The 27,029-nt window shown below is 40.4% G+C and overlaps 1 protein-coding gene across 1 annotated transcript in view; it reads left to right on the top strand.

The window, feature by feature from the left end:
• LOC117812278 (kin of IRRE-like protein 3) overlaps positions 1-24,973 on the top strand; it is a 65,913-nt gene extending 40,940 nt beyond the window's left edge. Inside the window, exons 3-16 of the mRNA XM_034682951.1 lie at positions 1,914-2,063; positions 4,640-4,797; positions 9,810-9,960; positions 13,013-13,118; positions 13,512-13,660; positions 17,408-17,535; positions 18,885-19,011; positions 20,503-20,603; positions 20,912-21,110; positions 21,313-21,420; positions 21,559-21,627; positions 22,688-22,788; positions 22,870-22,953; positions 23,587-24,973. Coding sequence (XP_034538842.1) covers positions 1,914-2,063; positions 4,640-4,797; positions 9,810-9,960; positions 13,013-13,118; positions 13,512-13,660; positions 17,408-17,535; positions 18,885-19,011; positions 20,503-20,603; positions 20,912-21,110; positions 21,313-21,420; positions 21,559-21,627; positions 22,688-22,788; positions 22,870-22,953; positions 23,587-24,063 — 2,108 coding nt within the window. The 3' untranslated portion in view covers positions 24,064-24,973. The remainder of the gene's footprint in view (positions 1-1,913; positions 2,064-4,639; positions 4,798-9,809; positions 9,961-13,012; positions 13,119-13,511; positions 13,661-17,407; positions 17,536-18,884; positions 19,012-20,502; positions 20,604-20,911; positions 21,111-21,312; positions 21,421-21,558; positions 21,628-22,687; positions 22,789-22,869; positions 22,954-23,586) is intronic.
• The last annotated feature ends 2,056 nt before the right edge of the window (positions 24,974-27,029 follow it).

Below are 27,029 nucleotides of genomic sequence, written 5' to 3'. Positions count from 1 at the left end.
ATATTTAATGTTAAATGCTTGTGCACAGAGAGCAGAGTGATACTTGGGTCAAATTCCTTGTATGTGTTCACACACTTAGCCAATAAAGCTGCTTTATATTCTGAGCCCACGCTGCTTGGTACCAGCAGCTCATCTAATTTATTAAACACTGCCTTCATAAGAAATGTGATATTAATGAGCATTTCATGAACTTCTCTAAAGTCCTAATTTGTTCCTCTGTCAGGAAATACATTTAAATTTTCATCAACAGCAGAGGGGAAATTTCATGCGATGACTATCTTTATAACAAATCAGTGTGTCTGCTGTTTGGATGAATGAATAATCTGCTGTCCTGGGCCTCTTCTATCAGGGTTTACAGTCAGCAGTTCTGAGTTACTGGTTTAAGAGTTTGTACTAGTAGTCCTGAAGTAGCATCTCAAACAATGCAGGCAAAAGGTAATGACCTTAAAGCTTCTTAATGTAACATAATGCTCATAAGCTTGTAGTTTTCCTCAATGACACCACATTGCCTGCTTGTAGGAGCCATTTGTCCAGAAAAGGTGGGTTTCAAGAGCATTGGCTTCAGTTCCAAATTTCCTGTTCATTTGAAATCAAACAGTTACATCTGAATTAATAACTAAGAAAGAATAATTATTTACAATAGGACAAGTGAAGGAAGAATGGCGAAAGTAGAAACCAGAGGAACAATCTTTGGATCCGTCTGGTGACTACAGCTTTCCAGCTGGTAGCGCCCGTTGAAAGGCTGAGTTTGCCAGGAATTTATTTATTCAGTCTCTTCAGTGCGGGAGTAAACATCTGAGTTATGAAGAACAACAGTATTAGACCATTGTGGTGCCCTTATGTTTAGCATAAACTAACATTATGGTATCATACATATCACAACAATGTTGCTCCACATTTGTGGTGACGTGACATTAAAAGGTGATGGATGACAATTATTACACAACCTTTGTGTGTCTAATGAAGCTTCTTCATTCTCTGCATCAAGACAAAGGCAAAAAACTATCTTCATATTCTCAGAGCTTGTTACTCTGCTTCACCGACCATCTTGGATATTTTGTGACCACCACAGTGTCATTTTTGCATCACATCTTGCTTCCTGAGACACCCACCCCTCCACATCTGAACCAGGCTCCATGGTGGATTTGTCTCCAACCAAGCCGTCCAAGATGTTTCCTGATATCATGGCATGTCTAAGCAGAAGCACAAGCTCGATGTTCTGACAGTATGTGGTTAAAAAGCAAACCAGGTCAGATGCTGGTCCTGGAGAAATAACTGTAAACTTCATTATACTTGTTTATTCTTGCATCTCTGATTTTCTTCTTTCTGATTTTGTTTGTTTACCTCAAACTGTAGCTGTAGTGTTTTGTTTGTCCTGCTTGTTTAAAGGTTTTGCTCGCATATAGAGTCTTAGACACAGTACCGTTTATCATTCTGCAGAGGTGAGTCTGGGGGAGGGCATGGTTCTCTCAGTAACTTAGACCCATCTGTGTCAGAGAGAACACTTTGCAACTCCGGAGAGGAAGGAACGTTCTGTATCACCATGTACGGACGTCTCCTGAACTTCATCATGAGAAAAAACAAAAACAATATATTAAACAAATAAAATAGCTGGGATGTTTGTACTGGCATTACTGTGACTCTGTGTTTTGATGCACTTCCTGCTTGTGAGTAATTGGCAGTTAAAACCTGCCAGAACATTAAAACAAGGCACACTGATGTGAATAAGTACAAAAGCATGCAAACAATAAACAAACACACAGAAAGCCAAATCCCAGCAGCTCTGTCTGACAGAATCAGAGAGGATCAACATGACTGCAGTGTTTCTGAATCCCTGTAAATGAGTGCATGTGAGGGATAAACAATAGCAGGCTGATGGTTTTCCAAAACACTGTGTTTTCATTGTGTTGCAGGTTACCCACGGTATGATATTGTGGGAGACCACAGCAGAGGAGAATATCACCTCTTGATCCAGAGAACAGAGATTCAAGATGACGCCTTCTTCGAGTGCCAGGCGATCCAGGCAGCCATCAGATCACGACCTGCCCGCCTCACTGTGCTGGGTACGTCCCAACTCCATACTCTACTGCAATATACTCCACTGATATCCATTTATTATCCAACCACATAGCGGTGTTAGAAAATAAAGCTGTAAAAACTGATGCTGAGAAAGTGGCTGCTGCTTTGTTAGTGCATAAAATGTTGAGTGTTCATTGGGAGAGCTTTTAAAATGATCATCAAACATCTTTCTCATTTTCATTAATGATAGGTCTTCCAGTGTATACATAATAATAGTAGTATTAATAATAATAATAATAATAATAATAATAATAATAATAATAATAATAATAATAATAATAATAATATTAACAATAATAATAATAATAATAATAATAATAATAATAATAATAATAGTAATAATAATAATCATAATCATAATAATAATAAGTTTAATTCATGGGCGCCTTTTAAGACACTTAAGGTCACCTTACAAATGCAACAACAATAAAACAGACTTAACATATGAGAAGACAGTATGCTATAAAACTAAACAAAATACAATATAAAAAGGAACACAATGAATGCAATGACGAAATGCAATAAAAGGCACATGTGACGTGTTTACAGTGGATATGAAATTCTAAAAATGTGGGTTTTTTGGCGGGATTTGAAAATGAGAAGAGCGTTAGAGTCACGGATGGTTTGTGTTAGAATGTTCCAGAGACGGGAGGCTGCATGGCTGAATGCTTGCGATCCCATGGAGGTCAAACAAGCATGAGGTACGGTGAGAAGCATGGAGGAAGAAGTCCTGAGAGTGCAAGTGGGTGTGGGTATGAAGGAGATCAGAGGTGATAGGTTAGGGAGAGCCTTGAATGTAAGAAGAAGGATCTTGAAGTCTTCGCGGTAGTTTACAGGCAGCCAGTGAAGTTGTTGGAGGACAGGGGTGATGGGTTCGATGGAAGGGGTTATGGTTATGGTGAATTGAAGAGAATAGTGGTGCTGTTAGGTTTGAGTGTGTATATAACTGAAAAAAAACAAAAGCACCTACATGGTTGCGTTAGTTTAACATTTTGACATTTGTTGTTTTTGCTGCTCTTACTGTTAACACCTCATTGTCGACACTTTGATTAATCCCAGTTTAGGGATATGTTGGAGAACGTGTAGTAAGAAATTTCACAGTTTCATCAACTCTAAATCATCAAAGGTAAAGAGTGAAGATAAGTGCTGTAAAGTGAATATCTGTCCAGTGTTCTCTTTTCTTAGTTTAAAGTCAAATAAATGAAATATACCCATAGCGGCCACAGATAGAGAGGGTTTTTTTATATTGGAGTCAAGATCATTCCTTTATATCACCACTTCTATCTTTGTGTAATGACCTTTCCATACCTTATTATATGAGCAGGGATAGCACAGCAGTGTTATATTGGTGTGAAGGCCAAGGGTAAATTATTCAACTAAGATATTACGCAAGTAAAAGTGTTCAGAGAGTGAAATGCTGCGGATTTAAACACTTGGTACAACCTTTATACCATATTTTTGATCAGCTAAACTGATATATTTTGACTTAGAGTGACTTTTTATTGACTGAAGGCCAAACTTAGACTAAAACTAGAAAGGACTTAAAAGACAAAAATGTGACCTAAACATTTTTATCTTAACCTCACAGTGATTCCTTCAAGTATTTTTTTTTCCATCAAGAAAAGTAAATAAAGCATGATTATTGTACAGATTAGCCATCTCTGTGTGTTGCCCACCAGCAGCTTTCTTAATGTCATAATATCACGTAAGATGTAACACAACTTGACTTCAGCATTTAACAAAAGGTGATACAGACGGTTGACATCTGAGGCAAAAAAAAAAAAAAAAACATCACCAAAAACAGAAGAGAGACCACAAGCATGGGGGGGAGGGGTCAGGTCTGCACAGAATAAAATAGCTGCATTGCTGAGTTTGGAGCTATAGATGGAGAGACAGCATTCTGTGGTGTGCAGTCACGCCTGCCTTTACCATTTACTAAAAATAATTTTAGAAAGTTGTTTCTCAAACACCAACAAATACTGTTTCACATTATTCGGATGGTAACCATCTGTGTTGTTCAGTCCACTGTGACTTCACCGGGGCAAGAGTGCACTCAATCCAAACATGTTGGCCATAGGTGAGCAACATGTAGCCCACCTCCCCAGTGGGCTATAGGCTGGAGAGTCTCTGTTTAACTGCAGTGTAAAAGCAGAAAACTGAATTTTCCCAAGTCATTATTTTCAGTGTTTCCCTGAACTTCTTGGTAGATTGATAATACAGTAAATAACAGATTCAGTCTTTTTTTTTTTTTTAAGTTATATTTTTGGGGCTCTTTGCCTTTATTTGATACAACAGCTGAAGAGAGACAGGAAGTAGGGGGAGTAGAGAGGAGAGGGGGAAGACATGCAGGAAATGGTTGACCGACCGGGAATTGAACCGGGGGTGCTTAGACCGCTAGGCCACCAGCGCCCCCAGATTCAGCCTTGACATAATGTGAACTTCATGTAGTAAGAAGCAGACATTTTAAAAAATGATAATTGTTAATCTTATGCACTTACCACAGTGTTCACTATTTTATTTGAACAAAATAAACCTAACATATAAATATCCTTCCACACAGTTCCTCCTGATTACCCAGTGATAGTCGGGGCTCCAGTGGTACGTTTACGGGCAGGTGAGCACCTCAACCTCACTTGTCACGCAGACAACGCCAAGCCGGCTGCATCCATCATCTGGATTCGAAACGGCCTTGTCCTGAATGGAGCCGTGTACTCTAAGGTATGTTGTGTAATGCTGTGTGGTACTCTTCTACAGTGTATACATTTCTCAAACTGTTGAGTCCCTGTCAGTGGTTGTTCCGTAAATATAGTTTATGGGCATCACTGTTGGCCTCCTGATTTTGATGTTCAGTTAACCCATATAACATTTCATCTTGATGGATAAAACACTTTGTTTTCAATGGTGTATAATGCAATGTTAGACTTTACAACCTATCTCAGACTTACAGGTCCAATTTAATGGCATTTTTCAGCTCTTAACAACATCACTTTGTTGTATTTCAAGCAAGCTTTTTAGTTCAGTTGCAACACACAGACATCATAAATAAATGATTGTGTTCGTGTTTGTTGTTAGCACAACATTACAGGGTTTAATTGTTCTTACCAACAGGGTAAGGTACTCACACTATGAATGAATTTTTAGTATGTCAATGACTGTGTCTGAAACCACACACTAACACACTACTTATTACTTGCTATACACTTGACCAGTCTGTGCTGAATACTGCCTCCTAACTTGTACATTGTCAGAGCTAGACAGCAAATTAAAGTCTGAATGCTCTTCTGATTTGGGGGCGGTCTCTTGCAGCTTTAGTTTACAGTGTGTCTTTTCTCAGAAAGCTTTTCAGCAGAAGGTCTTGAGCAGACCAGTGCTGTCAGAGATAGCTTTCTAATGATGGGCAATTAGACTGCTTCAACATTCTTTTCATTGTGCAGTACAACAGAGGTGCACAGAGACATTCATATAAGTTCAATCAGGAGACAAAAGTTAATGAAATAAAGATGATACTTATTTTTCAAAGCTTGGGTAATATTGAATTTATGAGTTTGCAAAAGTGCCAAAATCACTATCCCTCTTTCAAACTCCAACTCTGTACAGGAAGATGTCTAACACGAGTCTGCTTGAGGTTTCTGCCTGTTAAAGGAAGTTTGTCCTTGCCGCTGTAACTTGCTAAATGCTGCAAAGTGCTCTGCTCATGGTGGATAAGGATGAGATCAGACTGAGTCCTGTCTGTAAGATGTGACTGGATCTTATTCTGTCTTGATGTTGGGTCTTTGTTAATAATAAAACATAGAATACGGTCTAGATCTACTCTGTTTGGAAAAGCGTCTTGGGACAACGTTTGTTGTGATTTGGCGCTATATAAATAAGAATTGATGGATTGAGTCTGATGACATGACGCAGCTGATCCAAACTAGGCGGTGATCTAGAGATGGTTGATGAAGTCATCCAGGGCTGATGATGCTGAAGGTATGTAAAGACTGGGCAGCGATGGCAACATTGCTGAAGAGATCATCTACAGCTAATGGAGCCACATAATCTTGGCAATGATTGGGAGGTGGTGGGTCTCAAGCATCAAATTAATGAATTAAGTGAAGAGAGAGAAAGAGAAACAAAATGGGGAGCAACAAAGTTATGGGCTAACAATGAGGTTGTGTTGCAGAGCTGTTGGATAGATATGATGAGGTGAGCTGATGACCACAGGAGATATGAGTGAGCATTCGTGGAAAGGTGAGCACAATGAATGAAGTCAAATGAATACTGAAATAGCATGCAGGGTTAAAGTCTTCTTGATGTAACTTGTGTTACAGCTTCATTAGAATTGGTTACTCTATTGTTCTCCTTTTCCTCTATTCATTTACCTGTTTTTATTATCTAAATTTTTGTTTTCAAACTGAACTGAATAAATAAAGGAACTGACTGTGGCTCTTTGTTACATGACTGTTTAGAATGTAAAGTATGGTGATGACATGTCACATTATGTTTCAGTGTTTGGTGTTACATCGTTCTTTAGTGTGAATTTTTGGGGATTCTTGGTTGAGGAAAGTATACCAGGCAAAGGTACCAGGTTCATGTACACAGCTTCTGCTTCAGGAAAACCAGATAAGAATGGTTACTGGTAAGGTGATCCACAATGAGTCGAGCCGGAACCACATGAGAAATGAGATGTTCATCATGACAGACAGAGGATGCTTCAGAAGCGATTGTGCCTGCAGGCTTTCTAAAAGTGGATCTTATTTGAATACGGAGTGAGATACACCCAGACAGCAAGAAGTTGGGCCAGGTAAAAAGTGGGTCTGATTAGGAAATGTGATTCAATTTAGGTTGATGATGCTAAAATATATTTTTTTATCTGATAGATCAAACAGCCAATCCCTAAGTAGGAGTAAAGACTAGTAGGTCCAGTCTTTGCCTTTACATCAGGTACACTCTGCAGTACATGACTACTTCTCACAGATACACAGGTGAAGAAAGGTGTGTGTTTTGTGTGAAAATAAAATGTGTGTGGGACTGAGAGGGACATGAAGGGCTGTGAAAGATGTTATGAGATAACCAGGCTCTAATAACGGCCTTTGTGTGCTTTGTTGTCGTGTCAGATGAAATGTACATGTCTTCTTCAGTGAGAGTTATTTATGTCATGTCACAGTCATGAAGGGGAATTATCCTCCCTGCGTTAGTTGGACTCTATTGACTCTTCACAAAAGAATCCGTCTGTGTGTGTGTACCTTGAAAAGGTCTGCTGGAGACTTCAGATTTTCCTTTATTTGTGCTTTCCTACGTCTACTCTCTGTGAGCACAAAGCAAGAGCAACAAAGATAAATCCTGATATTTCAACTCTTGGTGATTTAAACTTATTTGAATTTTTTGATAATTCCCTGTTTTGAACATTCAGAACGTGGACGTCTGCTCAATGATTAACACAGGACAGACAGCTTGTGCATACTGTAAAAACTGATGTCTTCATGTTCATGATCATGCCACGACTCCACCAACTCTGGAAAAAAAATAGAGGATCTGGTGTGAAGGTGATCTTTGTTTGGCAGTTTTTTCATCAGAGGCTACTCTTGGATTTATTTACTTCTTGTTAAAATAACCAGCGTGATTAAACCAAGGTGTCTCCTCCGCCCTTTCTTATATCCCTGTTACCCTGTTATATATACTCTACATGTTCTACCTTAGTATGACCTATTTTTACTACCCATTATTACCTGTTTACATCATTTGACTCCAATTATTTCTGAGCATTTCTATAAGTCTTATCGCTCTGTGTCCTGTGGCTCTGTCTTATTTTCCCCACTGGTTTAAACACGTGCCACAAACAGTGTTTTGTTTGGGATTTTGATTTGTACAAAACTCTTAGCGGGACATAATCCTAAGATTGCTGCAGATTGAGGCTCTTTCTAAAGTGTGTATTCATGAAAAATCAAACAGCCTTCTGTTAAACAGCCCAAAATTAGTACTTGTCAGCAAGATATGCAATTAATTCCAAGCCATGATCTCTCTGACTCAGCCAGTCCTTTCTTTTTCACACAGCTTCCGCCAATCATCTTTCACTGTTAGCTGTGGTGGAGCTGTGGAGACACTTATTTTAAGTGAAAGGATCATGTTTACTTGCAGGAGAGAACCTGGGACACATGAACATGGTGGTTTTGTGTAGGAGCTGCTACTGACACCTAGTGGTGAAAATGAATATGAGTTTACAGCTACTTCATGCTTGTGAATTCTTCCTGTTGAAGGTGACATAAAGTATCTAAACAAATATACAAATAAATCACAAGAAAATAAAAACATGGATGAAAAATCATCCTTCCATGATTTACACTTTAAGGCACTGTACCCTCCATGTCACCATCAAATATACAAGATGTATTTAAGTAGCCTGTCTTGTTTCCCACTCTGCAGCTTTGTCCTCTTCTTTCTGTCTTTAACAAATATCAGGGCTCTTTTCACTCACCCCCCTGGTATGAATGGAGTTTGTCCTCCTCTCTCTGACAGATTGCAGAGCAGGACTCTGTTGTCAGGATGTAGTTGAGCTCCATTACTCTTTTCGTCATGGTGTCTTCACCTCCCTGAGCCTCTTTCAGAGAGGTTGCTGGTGCAGTCTCATCCATCTCTGACAAACCCGCCTGCCATTTACTCAGCAAAGGTGGTGTTGATACGCGATTGAAAAGGTCCCTAATTTATTCCACGGCATATCAACAAAAGTTATTTATGATGAACTCTTCAAATATCATTAATATGGACTGAAATAAATTCTAAATGACAACACAGGAGCTAATAAAAAGTTACTGAGGTAATGCCAAAATTATAGAACAAATGTGGCTGATACAGTGTACAATTCTTTTTCTCAGGATTCTGAACAAAACGTCAGAATTTTAAAAAGTCAGATCTAGTGTTGATGTATTTGTGGATAGTTTGTTGAGCTTACAGTGTATGTTCTTGTGATTGTCTATGTCTGTTGAAATGCAGAAAGGTGCTGTGGAAAAGAATTTCCCCAAGGGGACAGTAAAGTCAAAGTCAAAAGTCAAAAAAAGTATGTATTGACCTGGCCTCCATTTTTTTCAGTGGCCCTAATCCTCTTCCATATATACAGTTAACCATGTCATCCATCAGGTGAGGACTTTCCCTGTTCATGTAGAGCATGTAACTGGATGAAGAGATGTTCTCCACACAACGTAACCTTCAGTTATATGAACGCACACAACGCTGCCCCTCGTACTGCTACCTCTGTCTTCCTTTTTGAATCTGTGTGTTGTATTTTTTTGTATTAGCAGTAAGTTTTATAAAGTTATCCAAATATCTAACTCGTGTTTGGGACCTTCAGAACCTACTGTCTTCACAACAGCAGGTGATTTATGTGTAGCGTGGGCTTTTGGATGCAGTGATGGACACAATGGAAATAAGCTCATGAGATAGACCCCTATTAAAGAAACTAGAACACATAAGTGGGTCTACAACAGAGCAGGTCACATGATGAATGCTTTTAAAGGAGGAGTGAACCTGATGAAACTTCTCTTTCTCTCATCACGTTTCTCTGATGAGTGTGTCTGTAAAGTAATGATCACATAATGAAACACTGATATTAACAAGTCTCACACAAAAATTATAAGCACTTCAAATTAATTAGTGGTGTGTTGCTCCGACATGTTTGTGTTCCTGTTTATAGTATGCTGCTCCTTTATGAGTCAGACTGTTTGAAACACCCCTCCTCTTTTTGCCCTCTTCTTCAGACCTTGTTACAGGATGGTAAGAGGGAGAGCACAGTCAGCACACTTTACCTGTCTCCAAGTGACGTCGAGTCAGGCCAGCAGATCACCTGCCGAGCCTCAAACAAAGCAGCCCCGAACGGAAAAGATTCCACTGTCACGATCGACATTCAGCGTAAGTACAATTCATCCCAACTCCTTGTGATTGAGGACTTGTATGATGTATTAACAAATCAAATGATAAATAATTTAATCAAAAAATATATTTTGCTGCAAGCTCTGAATTTAAAATAGGAGACCTTTGACACCTTGATCACACTCCTACAAAGACATGGCTTACATCTATCAGCCAAAATTTCTGACCACTGACAGGTGATCAACACTGATCATCCCTTTGCAATGTCACCTGTCAGCCATCCCCACCTATCCCTGGATGAGATATGTGAGGCTGCAGGTGAAAATCTTGCTTGTGAAAATGATGTTGAAAGCAAGAAATGTGAGAAAGAATGAGGATCACAGTGTTTCAGAGAAGGGCTAAAAGATCGAGTCAGGGCATCTGCTGAACTATGGCTCTTGTCGGGTGTTACCGGCCTGCAGGGGTCAGCACCAACAAAAAGTGATCCAAGGAAGGAAAACTGGTGAAAGCCAAATTCCCCATTTCAGTCCAATAAAGCGACTGTGATTGCTTGATCACAGCAAGTCCAATCCACGGAGGCCCCACCTCACAACTTCCAAGACTTAAAGGATCTGCTGCTAACATCTTTTTGCCAGCAGCACACCTTCGGAGTTCTAGAGGGGTCAGGGTCAAACAGCCCTGAGCTGATGAGAGGAGGGCTTCACAATGAGAAGGAGATCATAATGTTATGGCGGATGGGTGTGTAAAGCAGAAAGAACAATTTAAAGAAGCTTGTTCTAACTTTGGTCCTAAATTCTCTTATAATGCTTTAAAAATGGACATCCTACTATCCAGAGACAGACTGTGCCATCTTCATAGTGACTGTAATTTGGGATTATCAGTCCTATCTCATGCCATGAAAGTAGCTTCAGACAATGGCACTGCTGGTAGTTTTATACACCAATTTATGTGATTTCCACTCAACTGTTAGTGCATTTCAGATGGCCCAAAGAAAGCATGTGGTGTAAGTGCTTGCTTCAAACTGTATCCATGTGAGGAAAGTAGATGAGACAGAGGAGGCAGATAAACACAAAGAAGTAACAAAGCAAGTTTGGAGAGTCAGACACAAGCTTTTGAGCTCAGCTGAAAACATCCACAGGGGATTTGTGGAGTTTAAAATACAGTGATAAACTTTCAGAAGTCATAAAAAACACTGTGAATGATAGAGTTTAGCACCACAAGTGAGAGGGAATAACACAATTTAGTGTTAAAATTTGTCAGAAAATAACACAGTGAATGTTTCTGTCAGTCAGAAGCAGGTAGGTATTACACATCCACATTTCAGCTCCTGTCACCAGGTCTTTAACAGACTTATTTCAGAACACACATGGTCAGCTGATCATCATCTTCGTTTTTGTAAAATGTAGCTTGTGTGGATGAGCTACACTCCTTCAGCAACAGAACAGTGAGGCTATTGATTCACAAAATGGGAACACTGCCTCCAAGCTACTAAGAGTTAAGAAGACTTACACCTCTAACAATACTGTTTGTATCACCGTTATTGCCCCAACACTGCCTGTAGTCTCCATGAACAGATATGAATATAGATGGTTCAAACTGAGAATTCTTTGTTGGAATAATAGTACACCCTTTATCTGTACATCCCCATGCTGCAGGGGAGGCCCAAAATAGTTGTCTGCTGCAATATCTTTTTATAAGGATAGCAGATAGAGGTTCTAAAATTGGCTGACTTCAGTCCCAGCAAATAATTATTAAATCAATTTTAGTACTTCTTTCAATCACTTCACATTCCCTTCAGCACTTCAGACATTCATGAGATCTATGATGTAAAAATGGGCAATAGATTGGGAGGCCAGCCAGTAGAAAGTGCACCCCATATTAAGACAAAGTCCTCAACCCAGGGACCCTGGGTTTGATTTCAACCCTTGACCCTGTTCTTCATGTCATCCACTCTCTTTTTCCTCTTAGTATTTCCTAACACTCCTCACAAACGTATACAATAAACAGACAAAGAGGTGACATTTTAAAATAATTTAGAGAATGATCTCCTTTTGTTTTGAATAACATGTGTTTTTGTCACATACAGTGCTTTAAGTGGTACGCTCTGGTATGCAGTGCCGCCACTTCAAATTATTTCTTTTTTAGGGGGCAGGTGGGTAATTTTTTTGCCTATTGACAGGATAGCTGAAGAGAGACAGGAAATGTGAGGAGTGGAGAGTGGGGGAAGACATGCAAAAGTTACTACCCATAGACCTAACTGGAGTCCCTGAGCTCCTTTGTGTCGAATAGGTTCCTCTGGATCGCTGACGTAGATGGCCTGCTGCTGTGAACGTGCCAGACTCCAGCTGCTACAACTACTACTATCCGTCTCACCTCTATCATCTCTCTCTCCCTCTTAATCTCCCTCTATCCCTCCAACTCCAATTCAGTTGCGGCAGATCGTTGTCTAACATGAGTCTGGTTCTGCTTGAGGTTTCTGCCTGTTAAAGGAAGTTTTTCCTTTGCCGCCGTAACTTGCTAAATGCTGCAAAGTTCTGCTTATGGTGGAGACTGAGTCCTGTCTATAAGATGGGACTAGATCTTATCCTGTCATGATGTTGGGACTTTGTTAATATTAAAATATAGAGTACAGTCTGGACCTGCTCTGTTTGTCCTTGACCTCTCACATCACCTGACCCCAACCTGTCTGTGTTTGCCAGAAAGTAACATCAGATTAATACAATCTTGCGAGTCTCTACAGTGTTGGAAAAACAAGGGAAAGCTGAAGGCCTTCAGTGAAGTCTGGATGACTTCTTTGCACCACACACCAAAGCTACGTTTAAATAGCCCGATGGATAATTGGATAGGAGTGTGGTGATGCAGAAGTTCTTGGTTTGTGTGACACACTGAGGTTCCTTTTTCAATAAATGTATGCTGAGAAAATCTGAATTATCACTGCATATCTTTTGTCACTGCAGAAATGACAACATGATACTGATGATTTACCGGCTGGGAGGATAGAGAGTCTCCTTATGGTAGATGCCTATGAATGACTTTTAAAATAATGTTCAAGTCCCTGCTGGCTGCTTTGTCTCTTATCCCTTTCTCTCAGACCTTCCCGTTGTCAATCTCACCGTTGAGCCGCAGCCTGTTTTGGAGGGAAACCTGGTTAAATTCCACTGCGCTGCCAAAGCCAACCCACCTGTCATCTACAAAAGGTAAGCCTTCTGACATTTTCCTTTTCTCTTATCCTCTTTTTTACATATACACTATATTTGTTTGTTTTAATCTCAGCTTGTGTGTATATCTTACCATAAAAGGTTATTTAGGTAGACAGAGTTTCATTTCTTTTAGGCCTGTAAAACTGACTATGATGTGATGTACTAGGTATAAGATACCTGAAACTTTTATGAGTTATTCAACTGTTAGTAAATATTAACTTTTTCTTGGTGTGAAGGAGCAATGTGAGGCTGTCTTATTGGTTGGAATCCAGCTATGCAATTTTTCTTGTTCAATTATTTTGGGACAAATGAATGGCTGACATGGATGGGCTGTTGATTCTTTTGTAAGCCCACATATGTTCTGTGGTACTCTGTCTTTGTTGATTTCAGATGGGCTAAAGGAGGAAATGTGATTCCAGACATGTCAGGTGACACCTATGAGGTTCTTGTGGATCATTCCTTTTTCACTGAGCCTGTTTCCTGTGAGGTAACCAATGCGCTGGGTAACACCAACATCAGCAGGAACGTGGATGTCTACTGTAAGTCATCTTTACTATTAAGTGTCACTAAAGCCAGAACGTTTGATATTAGAATTACAGATTGTAGGGAAAGTGAGAGATGCTATCAGCCCACTCAGACTTTAATCACCATTCCTGTTAGAAATGTATGATTGAATAAATCCAGTTCCTCAAAGAGTATGTTCAATCAAGAGAGACCTTATCATCAGTTTTTTATTGTAGAAGCATGAAAAGGATGAGAAATGTATGATGTCTTTTGGGATTAGACCCTATCATTATGTCTGTGTGTATCCAAAATGTTCCAGTAAGGCCAAGAGCAGGATAGTATGCTCCCCAGTGGAGTCTAGATTCCATTAGGGGAAGTCTTGGTGAAGAAGCGATTGATGGATTACATTAGTCCAGATCTGCATCAGAGGATGAATCTGGTTCCCACAACACTAAACAAAGATATTTCGGGAGAAACTCTTGGAGGAAAAAAAAAAAACCCTCAAAGAATCCTCTGGAGACGAGCAGAGTCTGGTGAGACACTAACAAACCTGATCAGCCCCTGAAACCAAGCTATCTTTACAACATTCTCCTCTCCTGTTTTAGACTTAGAGGCAACAGAACTGGGGTTAATCACAGTTCATCTGACTGTAAAAGCATTACTGCAAAGCAACCTTTCCTTTCTAATATTACACAAATTCCATCTCTGTTAAAGGTCTGTAAAAGTTATAGACGTCATTTGTTACCAGGTTCATGAGTCCATAATGACACTCCTCCTTTGTGTAGCTCACCTGATATAAAACTGAACTGCAAGAGGACTAAATCAACCTCAGTGATTTTATAAAGGATGTTACTGAAGACAGGCAGATATGTTCATCCCCAACTGAAGGCAGAGGCTCTGTGATATGATGCATATACAGTAAAGCATTCACAAAAGGATTGGGCAGCAGTGTGAGAATGAGACAAAGATGCTGTCTAATTCACAAACCCCATGCAAAAGAGTAAAACACACCACGGAGTAGTTAAATGGAAATGCAAAAGTGTCTCTTTGCCTGGGGGAATATTTAAATGTGATCCCACTCTTGCCTGATAGAGAAATTCAGCTGCTCAACAGTTCATGGTTTCTTTGGCTGTATTTTTGTTTTATTATGCGCCAAATGTTTTCATTGGGTGACAAGTCCTGACTGCAGGTGGGCTACTTTATCACCCAGTCTCTTCTACTGATGTCAGGGACGGGGGGAATTGGGACAACGTTGTGGACCAAGGGGTTTTAAAATTATCCCAAAGGAACAACCACAAAATTGCAAGTGATAAGAAGGGGAGAGGGAAAATACCAAATAATATCAAGCCCAAAAAAACAAAACTCAGAAAAAGATAAACAAAACTACTGCTGCTGTGCCACTGACAAGAAACCAAAGCCAGGAATAACTCCTTATACAAAACAGAAAGGTGGCCAAAGGTGCCAAACTTGGGGTTGGGGTTGAAAAGAGACCCAGGTCCAATCTCAATGTCCACCCTCAAGCACTCACTGACTTTGAGGCGCATTCCCGCTAAGTCAGTGAGGGTTTAGGGCTGTCCCGCTGTCAAATCATCAAGTGTGTGAGGGATCTCTCTCAGACTTCTTGAGCCCTTTATGCCCACTTTCCGTAAGTGGGCATTTTTGCAGACTTAGCATAAGGGAATTACCCAGAGTTCATAGCATTGTGACGTGAAACACGGGATTCCCAGAGGAAGCCCGCGAGCATGGAAAGGTAAACGAGCACCGCTACATGAAAATTTAAAAAAGTGCGACGGTAAAAAAAAAGCATGAAAGTTGCAACAAAATTTACAGGAAAAAAGTTTGCATGAGAGTATAAATATAGAAAACAGCCTTAATCTATTTATCTTCACATATATGTTTAAACAGTATAATTTATATATTTATAGTTATATAGCCTGTTTATATATTTTAAATGTTGTGGTTAAGCAGTCTGTACGGTAAGGGCCTGGATCACATGGCAGTCAGTCCGTCCCTTACGCGCCTTGAATTTGAGGAAAGTAAGAATTGTGCAATAAAAATTCCTAACACTGCTAAGGTGACCTGGTGATGTCATGCAGGTCACGTGAGAAGTGCTGTCCCATTCCCAGTTCTACAGTTTGAGCCCTTACAGCCTCCTTCCCTCAATCACTTTCCAGGTGACGTTAATTAAGTCAAGAAGGGCTCAGGGCTCAGGGCTTAGGGAGGACATTGAGATTGGGCCCCAGTGTCAAAACACTATTTTTCCTTTAAGGAACTGGCAATCGAATGATAACGCACAGAAGACAAATGTGCGTATGCAGACCTGCTATAACTGAAAACACAAGGCGCACCATCTCACTACCTCAGATATTTAGCTAATGAGTCAGCACAGGGAACTGGAGCCCAAGAGTATAAGCTTCCCACACCTGCTTCAAATTAAGGGCAATCAGGCACACACACCTGACCCTCCACTGCGATGATTATCTCACCTTATTTCCCAAACTGAGTGCCCCTCACAACTACGGAGCAATGCTGTTGTAATACATGCAGAATGTGGTTTTGTGTTGTCTTGTTATATTATGTAAGGCCTTCCCTGAAAAAGTCATTGTCTGGATTCCAGCATATGTTGCTCCAAAACCTGTAAATTTGTTCAAAGTCATGTCTGTTTTTAATGCAGAGCCAACTGAGGGCCTGAAGATTACAACCATCCAGTATTGGTTGCTGTCCTTGTCCCTTTTGTGAAGAGATGTCTCCAGATTATCTGAATCTTTTAATGATGTTATGTACTGTAGATGATGAAATCCACTAATTCTTTGTCATTATACTTTGAGGAACTGTTATTCTGGAACTGTTGAATTATTTTCTCACGCAGTGTCTCACAGAGCGGTGAATCTCTTTACTTCTGAGAGCCTCAGCCTGTCTGGATTTCTTTTCTATACCCAGTCATGTTGCTAACCTGTTTCATGTCAATCTAATTAGTTGGGAGATGTTCGTCCAGGTTGTTTTTTTAGACAACTTTTTCAGTAAGTTGTCATTCCTGTCACCAAATGTTTTGGAATGTGTTGCTGGCATCAAATTTTAAAAGAGCATATATTTTTTAGAAAACAATAAGATGTTTCAGCACTATTTTCAATTTAATGTACATTTTAAATGATTTTCAAAAAATCTAACTCAGTTTTATCAACATTAACACTACGTCCAACCTCTTATGGAACTGGGGTTGTGCATCTGTACATAAAACATTACTCTAAATGTTACCAACAGGATTTAAATCAATCAGGCAGCAGCTGTGAGGGACTCATCCCCACGGACACACTTTTCTAAATTCGTGGAGACGGTCTGGGGCCGTTACACACAAGGTACTCTTTATTTGAATTAGCTGCTTTTTCTTGCTGACTCAGTGAAATTTGTATGACATCTGTCATGAATGGGCTTCACAATACACTCATTCAGCTCATTGTCTATGTGTGGACAGAGTTGAGCTCCATAGGGACAATGTGCTTTGTGAAATAGACCTTCAGACAGAGCAGATAGTGAGGTCAAGTGATGCACAGTCCTATCAGCTGCAATCCAGATAAGCAGTGAACACAAAAACTTTGAAAATATAATCAGAGGCTGAAGAGAATATGACAGAAAATGAGATAAATGAAAACAGAAATGAACAAATGTATTGACGTGAAATGAAAACACTCCTCCTGCTTGAGCTTCTGCTGGGCTTTATAATTATTTTCATTTAGTTTTGTGATCTTCTTAAATGTGTTGACCTTCAAATGATCTCTTCCCAGTTGGACCCAGAATGGAGGCGGAGCCTCAGTCTCTGCAGGTAGACCTGGGATCTGATGCAGTTTTTAACTGTGCTTGGACTGGAAACCCTTCCCTCACCATAGTATGGATGAAACGTGGCTCTGGAGTGGTATGTATTACTAAATTGGACGTGTACACAAATGGATTGATGCCTTCCAGCTATTTCAGACAGGCAACTCAAACTGCTCCGATTACACACTTGACATGCATCATTTTCACAAACACCTGACAAACATGTCCTCACAATTTGTGGGTCTATATGCACTGACAGATTTCTGGTCTCTGCCCTGTGATTGCTCCTGATCTCCTGTACCAGTACTGCTCTCATATCTTAGCCCCACCACCTCCCAGCTTCAGCCTGCAGACCTCAGCTGGAGGATTAAAGATGTATCATCACTCCTCAGATTTCTGCATATAAAATACAACTGCAAGGGGTGATGATTTCAGAACCTTGACACTAAAGAAAAATGTACAGCTGCAAAAAAACATTTCAAATGTCTGATTTTAATTTGATACAGAGCTCCATAGTCCTTTACGCTTCCCTTTCAGAGGCGCCCTATTGTAACATTGTAACACAGTCACGGATGGTGAGGTAAAACACGATGAAAAGGACCACATGAATCAGCGCAGCATAATTGAGTTTTTCTGTCTCCTCACTGTCAGCGTCTGACTTTTAATTCCTTATTCATCAGACCTTAAACACTGCAGTATCCCATATTATGCTCTGTTCAGTAACTTCATGTCTCATTTTAACTTTAGTAGATTTCTCTGAATTTTTGTGCCTGTAACCGCTCCTGCCTTTTCTCTGTCTGGTATTGAGAAATAGCAGAATGTTGCAAAGGAGTTCTGACTAATCAGAGTCAAGTATTTAACACAGCTGTACTATAAACACTGGAAGAGTTTAAAACTCAGTTCTGGACCAGACACTGGACAATCCTGTAACTGTCCCTTACAGTCGACCTACGCAGACTCCACTTATCTCTCCTTAAGTAGACTTTGGGTCAAATGCTATTTTGGGGTAAAATGATATAAGATGCTTGTTACAGTAATGTGCATTTCTTTAATATGCCAATTGTTGTTTTCCTCATAGTATAAAACAAAGTAATGATGGTGTTATACTCGCTACAATTTCCGAAACTAAACTGTCAGACAGTGTTTTGTGCTAGTTTACAGGAAGAAAATTCTTCCCTGAGGAGTGATAAAAGTTTCTCTTTGGTACCCAACAGAGAGTGCACAGGAGAGATAGCAGAGCAGAGTTCATCTGTAGTGCTTTCACTGATGTGTTGCATATAAAAAAAACTAAACACAGCCTTCCACAGTTTGTCATCTCTTTACAATGCAAGTTGTCAAACATTGTTTTTTTCTGTGTAAAGCACCTTAAATCCTGCAAAATTCAGTCTTAGTGTAACTGTTCTTCAACTAGATAGAAAATCAAACTGTTGTTTTCTCACAACTCAGGTGCTTAGCAACAAAAACACTCTACATTTGAAAGCAGTGAAGCAGGAGGATGCTGGAAAGTATGTGTGCCGAGCTGTCGTTCCCAGAGTTGGGGCCGGCGAGAAGGAGGTGTCACTTACTGTGAATGGTAAGTAAAACTGATGTGTATCACATGTGCACATTACAATTAGATCTGTGGATTAATGTTTATTATGGATGCCTGAGTTGTGATCAAGTGGCAACCTCCGGTCTAAAAATATGAGTCCAATGCAGAAGTGCTAAAAGCTGCAGTTCATCGAGAATCCGCTTGAGGCTGGCTCCGGAAGTACTGGAAGTCACATACACATGAATGGGAAAAAGACGATCTTTACAGCAGAAATAAACATGTTTACAGCCTGGTACAAAAGACGAGTGTAGTCTGGACAGCTCATTTCTCGATCGACTCCCACTGTGAGGGGGGTAAAAAAATTTCTAACGCGGCAATTTTGAAGATATTGAGATTAAGAGTGTAATTCCCTCCAAGCACAACAGACACAAGTGGCTTTCCTTTTACTGATTTATTTGCAGCTTGTTTGCAACTACACCATGAAAATACGTTGGCTGCATGCTATATTCAGGAGGTGACGATATTCACACATGTTCATGCTCCGTGCTCCTGTGCTGTGAAGCATGCATGTCAGAAGCGCTTCACTCACATGTCATTTCAAAATAAAAGCGCTAACTTCAAAATAAAACTACTTATAATACATGTGCATTATAAACACACAAATGCAACCTAAATATAAAACCTTAACATATACTCTATTTATGATACAAAAATACAAATATTATAATTGCAACAATTACAAAGAGTCTTCCAATGAGAGGCACAGCTGACTGCAGGAACACTGTAGCTGTTGGCTAGGAGGCTCAAACTCCACCACACTAGCTCGACAGCAGCAATATGGCTGCTGCCGCCAATTGGCCTCAAAACAGCTCTTCGGGAACAGATGGGTGACGTCACGGATACTACATCCATATTTTATACAATCAATGGTTGTGATATGATGCCTGGGTGGACTTTTGCTGCAAACTAAATTGTCCCCTGGGGACAATAAAGATGATCAAATCCAGTCCAACCCAGTCCAGTCTGGTCCAGTCCAGTCCAGTCCAATGCAATCTGATTCAGTCTCGATGAATTGCAGTTTCTAACACTTCCGCATGGGCTTCATCGTTTGAGACCGGAGGTTGCTGCTTGGTCTAGCATGACACTGCAGCACTGCAATTAATTATTAAGGCAACATACAGTACCATTGATTTCGAAAGACTTATTTCAACTTCATTATCTCCTCTCTGAAGAGATTATTCCAAACTGTCATGACTTAAATCAATGAATCTGTCAATTCCTTGATAGATGGACAGCTTCTTTCTCAGTCAGTCAAATGCCCAACAGGGTAGACTGACATGGGGAGACCGAGAGGTTCATCTTTTTTGTATCTGCAAAAACCTTCACCAGTTCACATCAAACCAGCAAATAATGTCATAGCTTTTACTGTCAACAAGAGCTAAGCCTTGTTGTCTCTGTGGTCATTCCCCTTTGTGAGCATGGCAAGGTCTTTGGTGCAATAACTGACTGTCTGCCACTGCTGTGCTCCTACAGGTCCTCCTGCCATCTCCAGCACCCAGACACAGCAAGCCCTCGATGGAGAGAAGGGTCAGATCAAGTGCTTCATCCGCAGTACCCCTCCCCCTGACCGCATCGTGAGTCACTTTCAATACACTAACTAAAACTTGCTTTCACTGAATGTTTCTGCATCCAAGAAATTTGGCTAGTGTGCTGAATGCATGTTACTATATTCTCATTAACATAACATCCCTGCTCACTCAGATCACTTCATGGATAATGAGGTTTGAAACTGAGAGGCTGCAGATCCTCCACAGAGACTAAATCTGTTCTATCTTTTGCAACTGTATTTAAAACCTTGCTCAAAAGACAACTAGGACATGTTTTAAACAGCTAAAAATACCACCATATGAGACCTACAAAATGTTGTCTTTGTGTTCATCAGGCCTGGTCCTGGAAGGAGACCATTTTGGAGTCTGGGACAGCAGGTCGCTACACGGTGGAAACTGTGAGGACAGAGGAGGGAGTGATCTCCACTCTGTCCATCAGTAACATCGTCTCTGCAGATTTTCAAACCATCTACAACTGCACGGCGTGGAACAGCTTTGGCTCTGACACTGAGATCATACGACTCAAAGAAGAAGGTGAGGACCAAGACATGTTGGACAGAGACCATAGATGGTTTAAAACGTATCATGCTTACATCAATTCAAGCTTATGAGAGCTTCTGAATAGTCAGTGGTTCTGAGCATGATTGAAACCCATGTGTTTGCGTGTGTGTGTGTGTGAAAAGAAATGGAAAGAGCACACTAACTTATGTTCAAATGTTGATTTGTGCTCATTCAGAGACTCTTGGTCTGGCTGTCATCGTTGGCGTGGCAGTGGGAGCTTTCCTCGCCCTCTCCATCCTTTTGGGGGCATTGGGGGCTTTCTGCTTTACCAGATTCCAGAGAAGTAAGGTCTTACTTCATTAAAGCTTAAAGAAGCAGTGTTTTTGATGTTTTTCTCCCATGGGGTTAGTTAAAAACGGGGAGGTAAATCCTGCCCCTTTTTGCCCCCTGAACTGCTCTGTTGTTTTGTCACTTTCTACAGAGGATGTCCATCTGGTCATGTCTTCTCTTACTGTGTCCCTGTCCCACCAGAGAGACGTGAAGACAGAGAGTAAGTGTTATGAGTTTTTGAATGATCACAGTATGATCACCAGTAATTGCAGATGCTTCCTCTGCTGCTTTGTTGCAGCAGACCTTTTGATGTGCTTTGTATGAAATTAAAATATTATTGTGGCCCCTCTACATTTTTCTGACACACATAGTTTAAGATCCATGAACAAGGAAGCATATCATAGGGATTTGTGCAGTCAAGTGATTAAAAACATGAATCTTTAATGACTTTGAGGATCAGTTCATATTAATTAATTGTCTATCCTAATAATATTAGAAACAATGCTTGCAATGCAATGCACAAACACACGCACACACACACACTTGCACCCTGTCCTCCCCCTGTAGTGTCTGCAGCGTTGTCATCAGCAGTGAAGGAGGATTGTTGTTGATGATGTATCAGTACGGTTTAAATGATGTGGTCCTGAATAACATCAGGACTTTTTGCAAGCTTTCAAAATAGTGGCAGAAGTGTTTTTATATGAAACAGATAAGGTCTCACCTCAGTGGATGATTTTAGAGCTTGGATGTGCTTGAGAAGGTCTTTGTGCATGCATGTGTGTGTGCGTTTCTCAATAGGTTGTGTGTACTGACATGACAGTTACAGGAGGAACACAGAGAGGAGACTTATTCATCAATCACAGATGGTTTGTTTCTCTCGCATGGATAAAAAGATAGCAAGTAATATCTGATGTGGGTCCAATGAAAGGTGTGTTGGAATGGCTCAGTAAGCACCTTGGAAAACTGTCATTGAGGCAATCTTTACAGTTGTGCCTGGCTAATTTTATATAAAACCTTTATAACGGTTCACCACTTAGCCCTGTTTTACCTTTGGGACTGCAGGTAATTAGCTCAACAGCCAAAGAGAAGGGAGATCATTTTCAAAGTGAACGGCATAGACTCTACAAACAAAGTGCTCATCATAGTGCTCAGTAAGTGAGCTGAGGTCAGGATGCAGTTGGACGGAAATAGTGTGTAGATTCACGCTATGCAGGGATGAGTTTTCTAGCCTCTACCAACAACTGCACTGCTTTGTCTCTCCTTCTCCCCACATCTCGTAGGAGCAGGGTTTGCAAAAAGTGACATTTGTGTGGAGATTGTCCCTGAAGACCACAGTGAAGCCGGGGATAGCGAGGAGCATACAAGCATGAAGCAGATAATGGTAAGTGATGTTTTGTTTTTCTGTCTAGTACAGTGTATATATACTATGTACAACTGCTGAATATTCTGATTAAAAATGCAGATTGACGGTGGTGAGTTCCAGAGGGAGCCTGTGCTGGAGCAGCTGGAAGTTCTCCAAGAGGAAAAGGAGTTCGAGCACATTACGGTGACTGATTTCAAATGCTAGCTGCAGGGAACCTTTCTGAAACTCTGATGGCTCAGCTGAAAGGAGCCAATGGGCTTTTTATTAGCAGAGTTAATGAGTAGCTCTTACTTTACCCCTGCAGGATATGGTCACATAGCAGTGCTACTGTGTTAGATCTACCAATGTTAAATACAGAGTGAGAAAATACACATGCCTTGCTAAATTGAAAAAACAAACAGTAACATAAAGGCGCTGTGCAGGAGGATTGTAGACTGTACACTGTAGTGCATTCTTATTATTTGAATGTGAGACAGGTTTAAGGTCCTTACCTTATGGACTTTGGTTCAAATTAAAACCTGCAGCTCTTTTGTCCTTTTTTTGAGAAACATGTCACACTGCTCACGCTGTTAACACTGTTCTTGTCAGGTTTACATGATCACTGGACACCTATGTACACTATGGACACCATTGCTGTATTTCACTGCACAGTAGCAGACATTAGAGATAGCAAGTCAAACAGTTATGTGCAGACTTCAAAATGATTCATCGGACAACTATGCATCACTAATAAGAATCCAAGGAATAATACTTTTTTATTTCTTCAAGCACGAATTTTGAACTATAACTCTTACTTGCCTCTTTTGCATGTAAAAGGACCCCACCAATGGCTACTACAGTGTCAACACCTTTGATGACCACAACGCCACCCCCAAAATTTCCATGGCCCCCAGCCGGACACCTGACGTGGTTAGAAGCCCACTCCAAGGAACTATGGCCAACAGCGAACCACGGGTACCCACCGGCATGTCTTTCACCAACATCTACAACACCCTGGGTGCCGGTCCCAGTTGCCTGTTTGACTACAGCCAACGCTTCATGCTGGGCATGGGCAGCAGCTCCATTGAACTGTGTGAGCGTGACTTTCAGCGGAGTTCACTCAGCGACTCCAGCTCCTTCATCGACATGCAGTGTGACAGCAGCGTCAGCAGCTACAGCAAACAGGATGGCTTCGTACAGTTCGACAAAGACAGCAAGACCTCAGCCTCATCCTACTCCCATAATTCTCAGTCTTCTTCCCAGAACTCAGACCTCCCAAGACCTCTGCAGAAACGAATGCAGACACACGTCTAATAGAATATGAAGATTTGACTGGGATGAAAACAACGGATCCAAAGACACATTTACCTATACAAATAAGACGTCTTTCAGTGCTTCACTGGAGTTCAGACTGAAGGACAGAATATAGTTTGCAGATCATAACTGTTAAAGATACACATCCTCATGAATCTACAGGGATGAAGGGTCTCAAACTTTTGATCTTTAAAAAAATGTCTAGTCAAATCATGTCAAGCATTTGTCTGCTTACATAATTTTTTTCACTTTGCAGACAGTCTTGACATTTGCAAAAAAAAAGCACAATGCTTAGCAGTGGTTAGCAAAAAAAATTAAAAGGAAAACCTTTTTTTATGAATAGGAAAATGTTTGATTTTCTGTGTTCCTCTTCTTCTTCTCTACGGATATGTTCAAATCAGAAAACATCTTTTTTTCTTGGCACTTGAAGGGTAAAAAAGATCTTAAGTGGCTCTGTTCGATGTTCTCATTCCTGTAGTTCATTTACGACAACACCACCGTGACCTTTATGCAAGCTGATTTAGACTTGGACGTCTTTTTTGTAAAATACACTGTACATTGTTTGGTTTTTGATGGTTGTCATTTTTCAGACATTGTTAGACTTTCATCCACACTTCAGTGTAAATTGTTCCTCATATGCTGATGACAGACTGCATGTAGTGTCATCTTGCACAAAACACCCACAAAGAAATTTGGGTACTTTGGTTCAGTCACTTGATCCTTATAATGTTAAGAAGTGTAACATCAGCTGTCTTTTCCCTTTTAAAGTAAGACATTTGCAGCTTGTGTTTGTACTGTAATTCAAGGTTTTCATTTTTATGTTTGGCTGATGTTGTGTTGTTTACATTTGTAAAAGTCAGTGTTTGTGATTTGTATTTTGAATGCTGAATGAAAAGGGTTTTAGAAAACGCGTGATTGTTGCTGTCTGACATCTCTGCTCACTGTTCAAAGAAGACAGAGTGCTGTGTCTGGAGACTATCACTGGGCTGAAGGCTTGCCTGATATATAAAATTACAATAATTAGCAAATATATGAACTACCTCATTTATCAGTTAGAGCACTTTTTGTGAGGTCATACAAATAAGCATAAATGAAATGATTATTAGTTCCTTCAGCCACCAGTCAAAGTAGCCATCCACTGAAGTCATGTTGCAGCAAACGATGTAAAGGTCCCATATAATGAATAGCACATTTCCTTTCCTTTACATTCATACTTCAGTCATCCTCCAGCCTAAAACACTAAGAACATAGAAGTAAAACGTCTCTTCACTGTTTCTGTAGCCCACCTAGTGAGAAAACATCGAGGTCCTTTGTGGTTTTGTAGTCATGTCACGACAGGGGAGATTTGCATGTTTGGGGTCAAATTCTGGATTTATGTGTAGTGTATAGACGGGGGTTCTTCTGGAGCACTAGCCATTATTATTTTGGTGTTATTCCAACTCTGCATCACTCTGTACCGCTCATAGACTCTATAATATATGGACGTAGTATCCGTGATGTCACCCATCTGTTCCTGAGCGCTGTTTTGAAGCCAATCGACGGCGGCAGCCATATTGGAAATGCGGCACTCAACCAGGCAGAGTGGGATGTAAAGGGGCGGAGTTTTAGCCTCTTAGTCAACAGCTATGTGTTCCCGATCGGGTATGAAGTCAGTCATGTCCTTATTTGGGCAAAACTTGTAATCTTAATATCATCTGATCCGTCGCGTGAGAAAAAAATTCACCCCCCGTACAGTGTGTGCCGATAGAGAGATTAGCTTCGTAAGGCCAAGCCATTTTTGAACCAGGCTGGATTCTCAATGAATTGCAGTTCATAACACTTCCGCATGGGCTTCATATTTTGAGACCGGAGGTTGCCGCTTGGTACCGCTCTGCAACCTCCTCTCTAAGACAACATTCAGGCAGCCAATCAGCACCGCCCCTCATTATCATAGCACTTCTGCCCACTCAGATCACTGCATGGTTAATGAGATTAGAAACTCAGTACGCTTAAATGTGCAGTTAAGTTGAGTTAGTGTTAAAGCTCAATTAGGCTTTTTAATTGGATTACTGCCCTTGTCCCTGTATACAAGGAATCCATTTCTCGTCAAAAATAAAGCCACTCCAGCTACACTAGGTGGTGATATGCCCCCTTTCAGATATGATAGCTTCATCTTGTATGCAACCCAGCTTCCTTCTATGCATTCATGCAGGGTCAAAGCCCATGCAAACACCTGGGCCAGATTTGGTCTGATTGAGGTGTAATGCAGGAAAAAGAAAATCAATCCCAACAGCATTATCTAGGTATGCTAGTCCAAGTATAACAAAAATTCAACTTGATGATTTCAGTTGGACTAACATGTTTACAAAACAGTCAAGTTAAGGTTGAACTAAATGACTGAGAGTCTGCAGACCCTCCACTGAGGCTGAATTTGTGGTGTCTTTTTTCTAAATTGATTCAAAACCTTGTTTAAAAGAAAACTAGCTCATGTTGTAAAGAGCTAAAAAAAAAAAAAGACATTAATATGGGACCTTTAGAGGGCAATCAGCCTAGAGACATGACCTACAACCTCACTGTGATGCAGAGAATAAAAAATGTGTATTTAAAGATAGTCATGAAGGTGAATGCAGTGAAGAAAGTGCAAGGTCGTATACTGCATAGCTTCTCATATTCTTCAAATGAATGTAGCTGAACAGCATGGTTTGATGTACTGTCATGAGCACTTACATGTGTCAGGCTCGCGTACTGTGTAACAAAATGAATCTGATTACTTTATGTTTGACAATCCCAGTTGTGAATGTATATTGTTTTATAGAAAGAAAAAAATGTGCCAACATTGTGTTTTTATGAAAGAAAACTAAAATATACCTCATTGATACTCATTTGGAGACATTGATGTTCTCTGTGTATTCTTTCTTATACGTTGTTTATACATTTATGGTTGCAGACAGAGTTAATTCATGATGACGATAGCAGTTGCTCACTTT

The sequence above is a fragment of the Notolabrus celidotus genome, chromosome 5, assembly GCF_009762535.1.
Source record: "Notolabrus celidotus isolate fNotCel1 chromosome 5, fNotCel1.pri, whole genome shotgun sequence".
Taxonomy (NCBI): Eukaryota; Metazoa; Chordata; class Actinopteri; order Labriformes; family Labridae; genus Notolabrus; species Notolabrus celidotus.
This window is presented reverse-complemented; position numbering and strand designations above follow the sequence as displayed.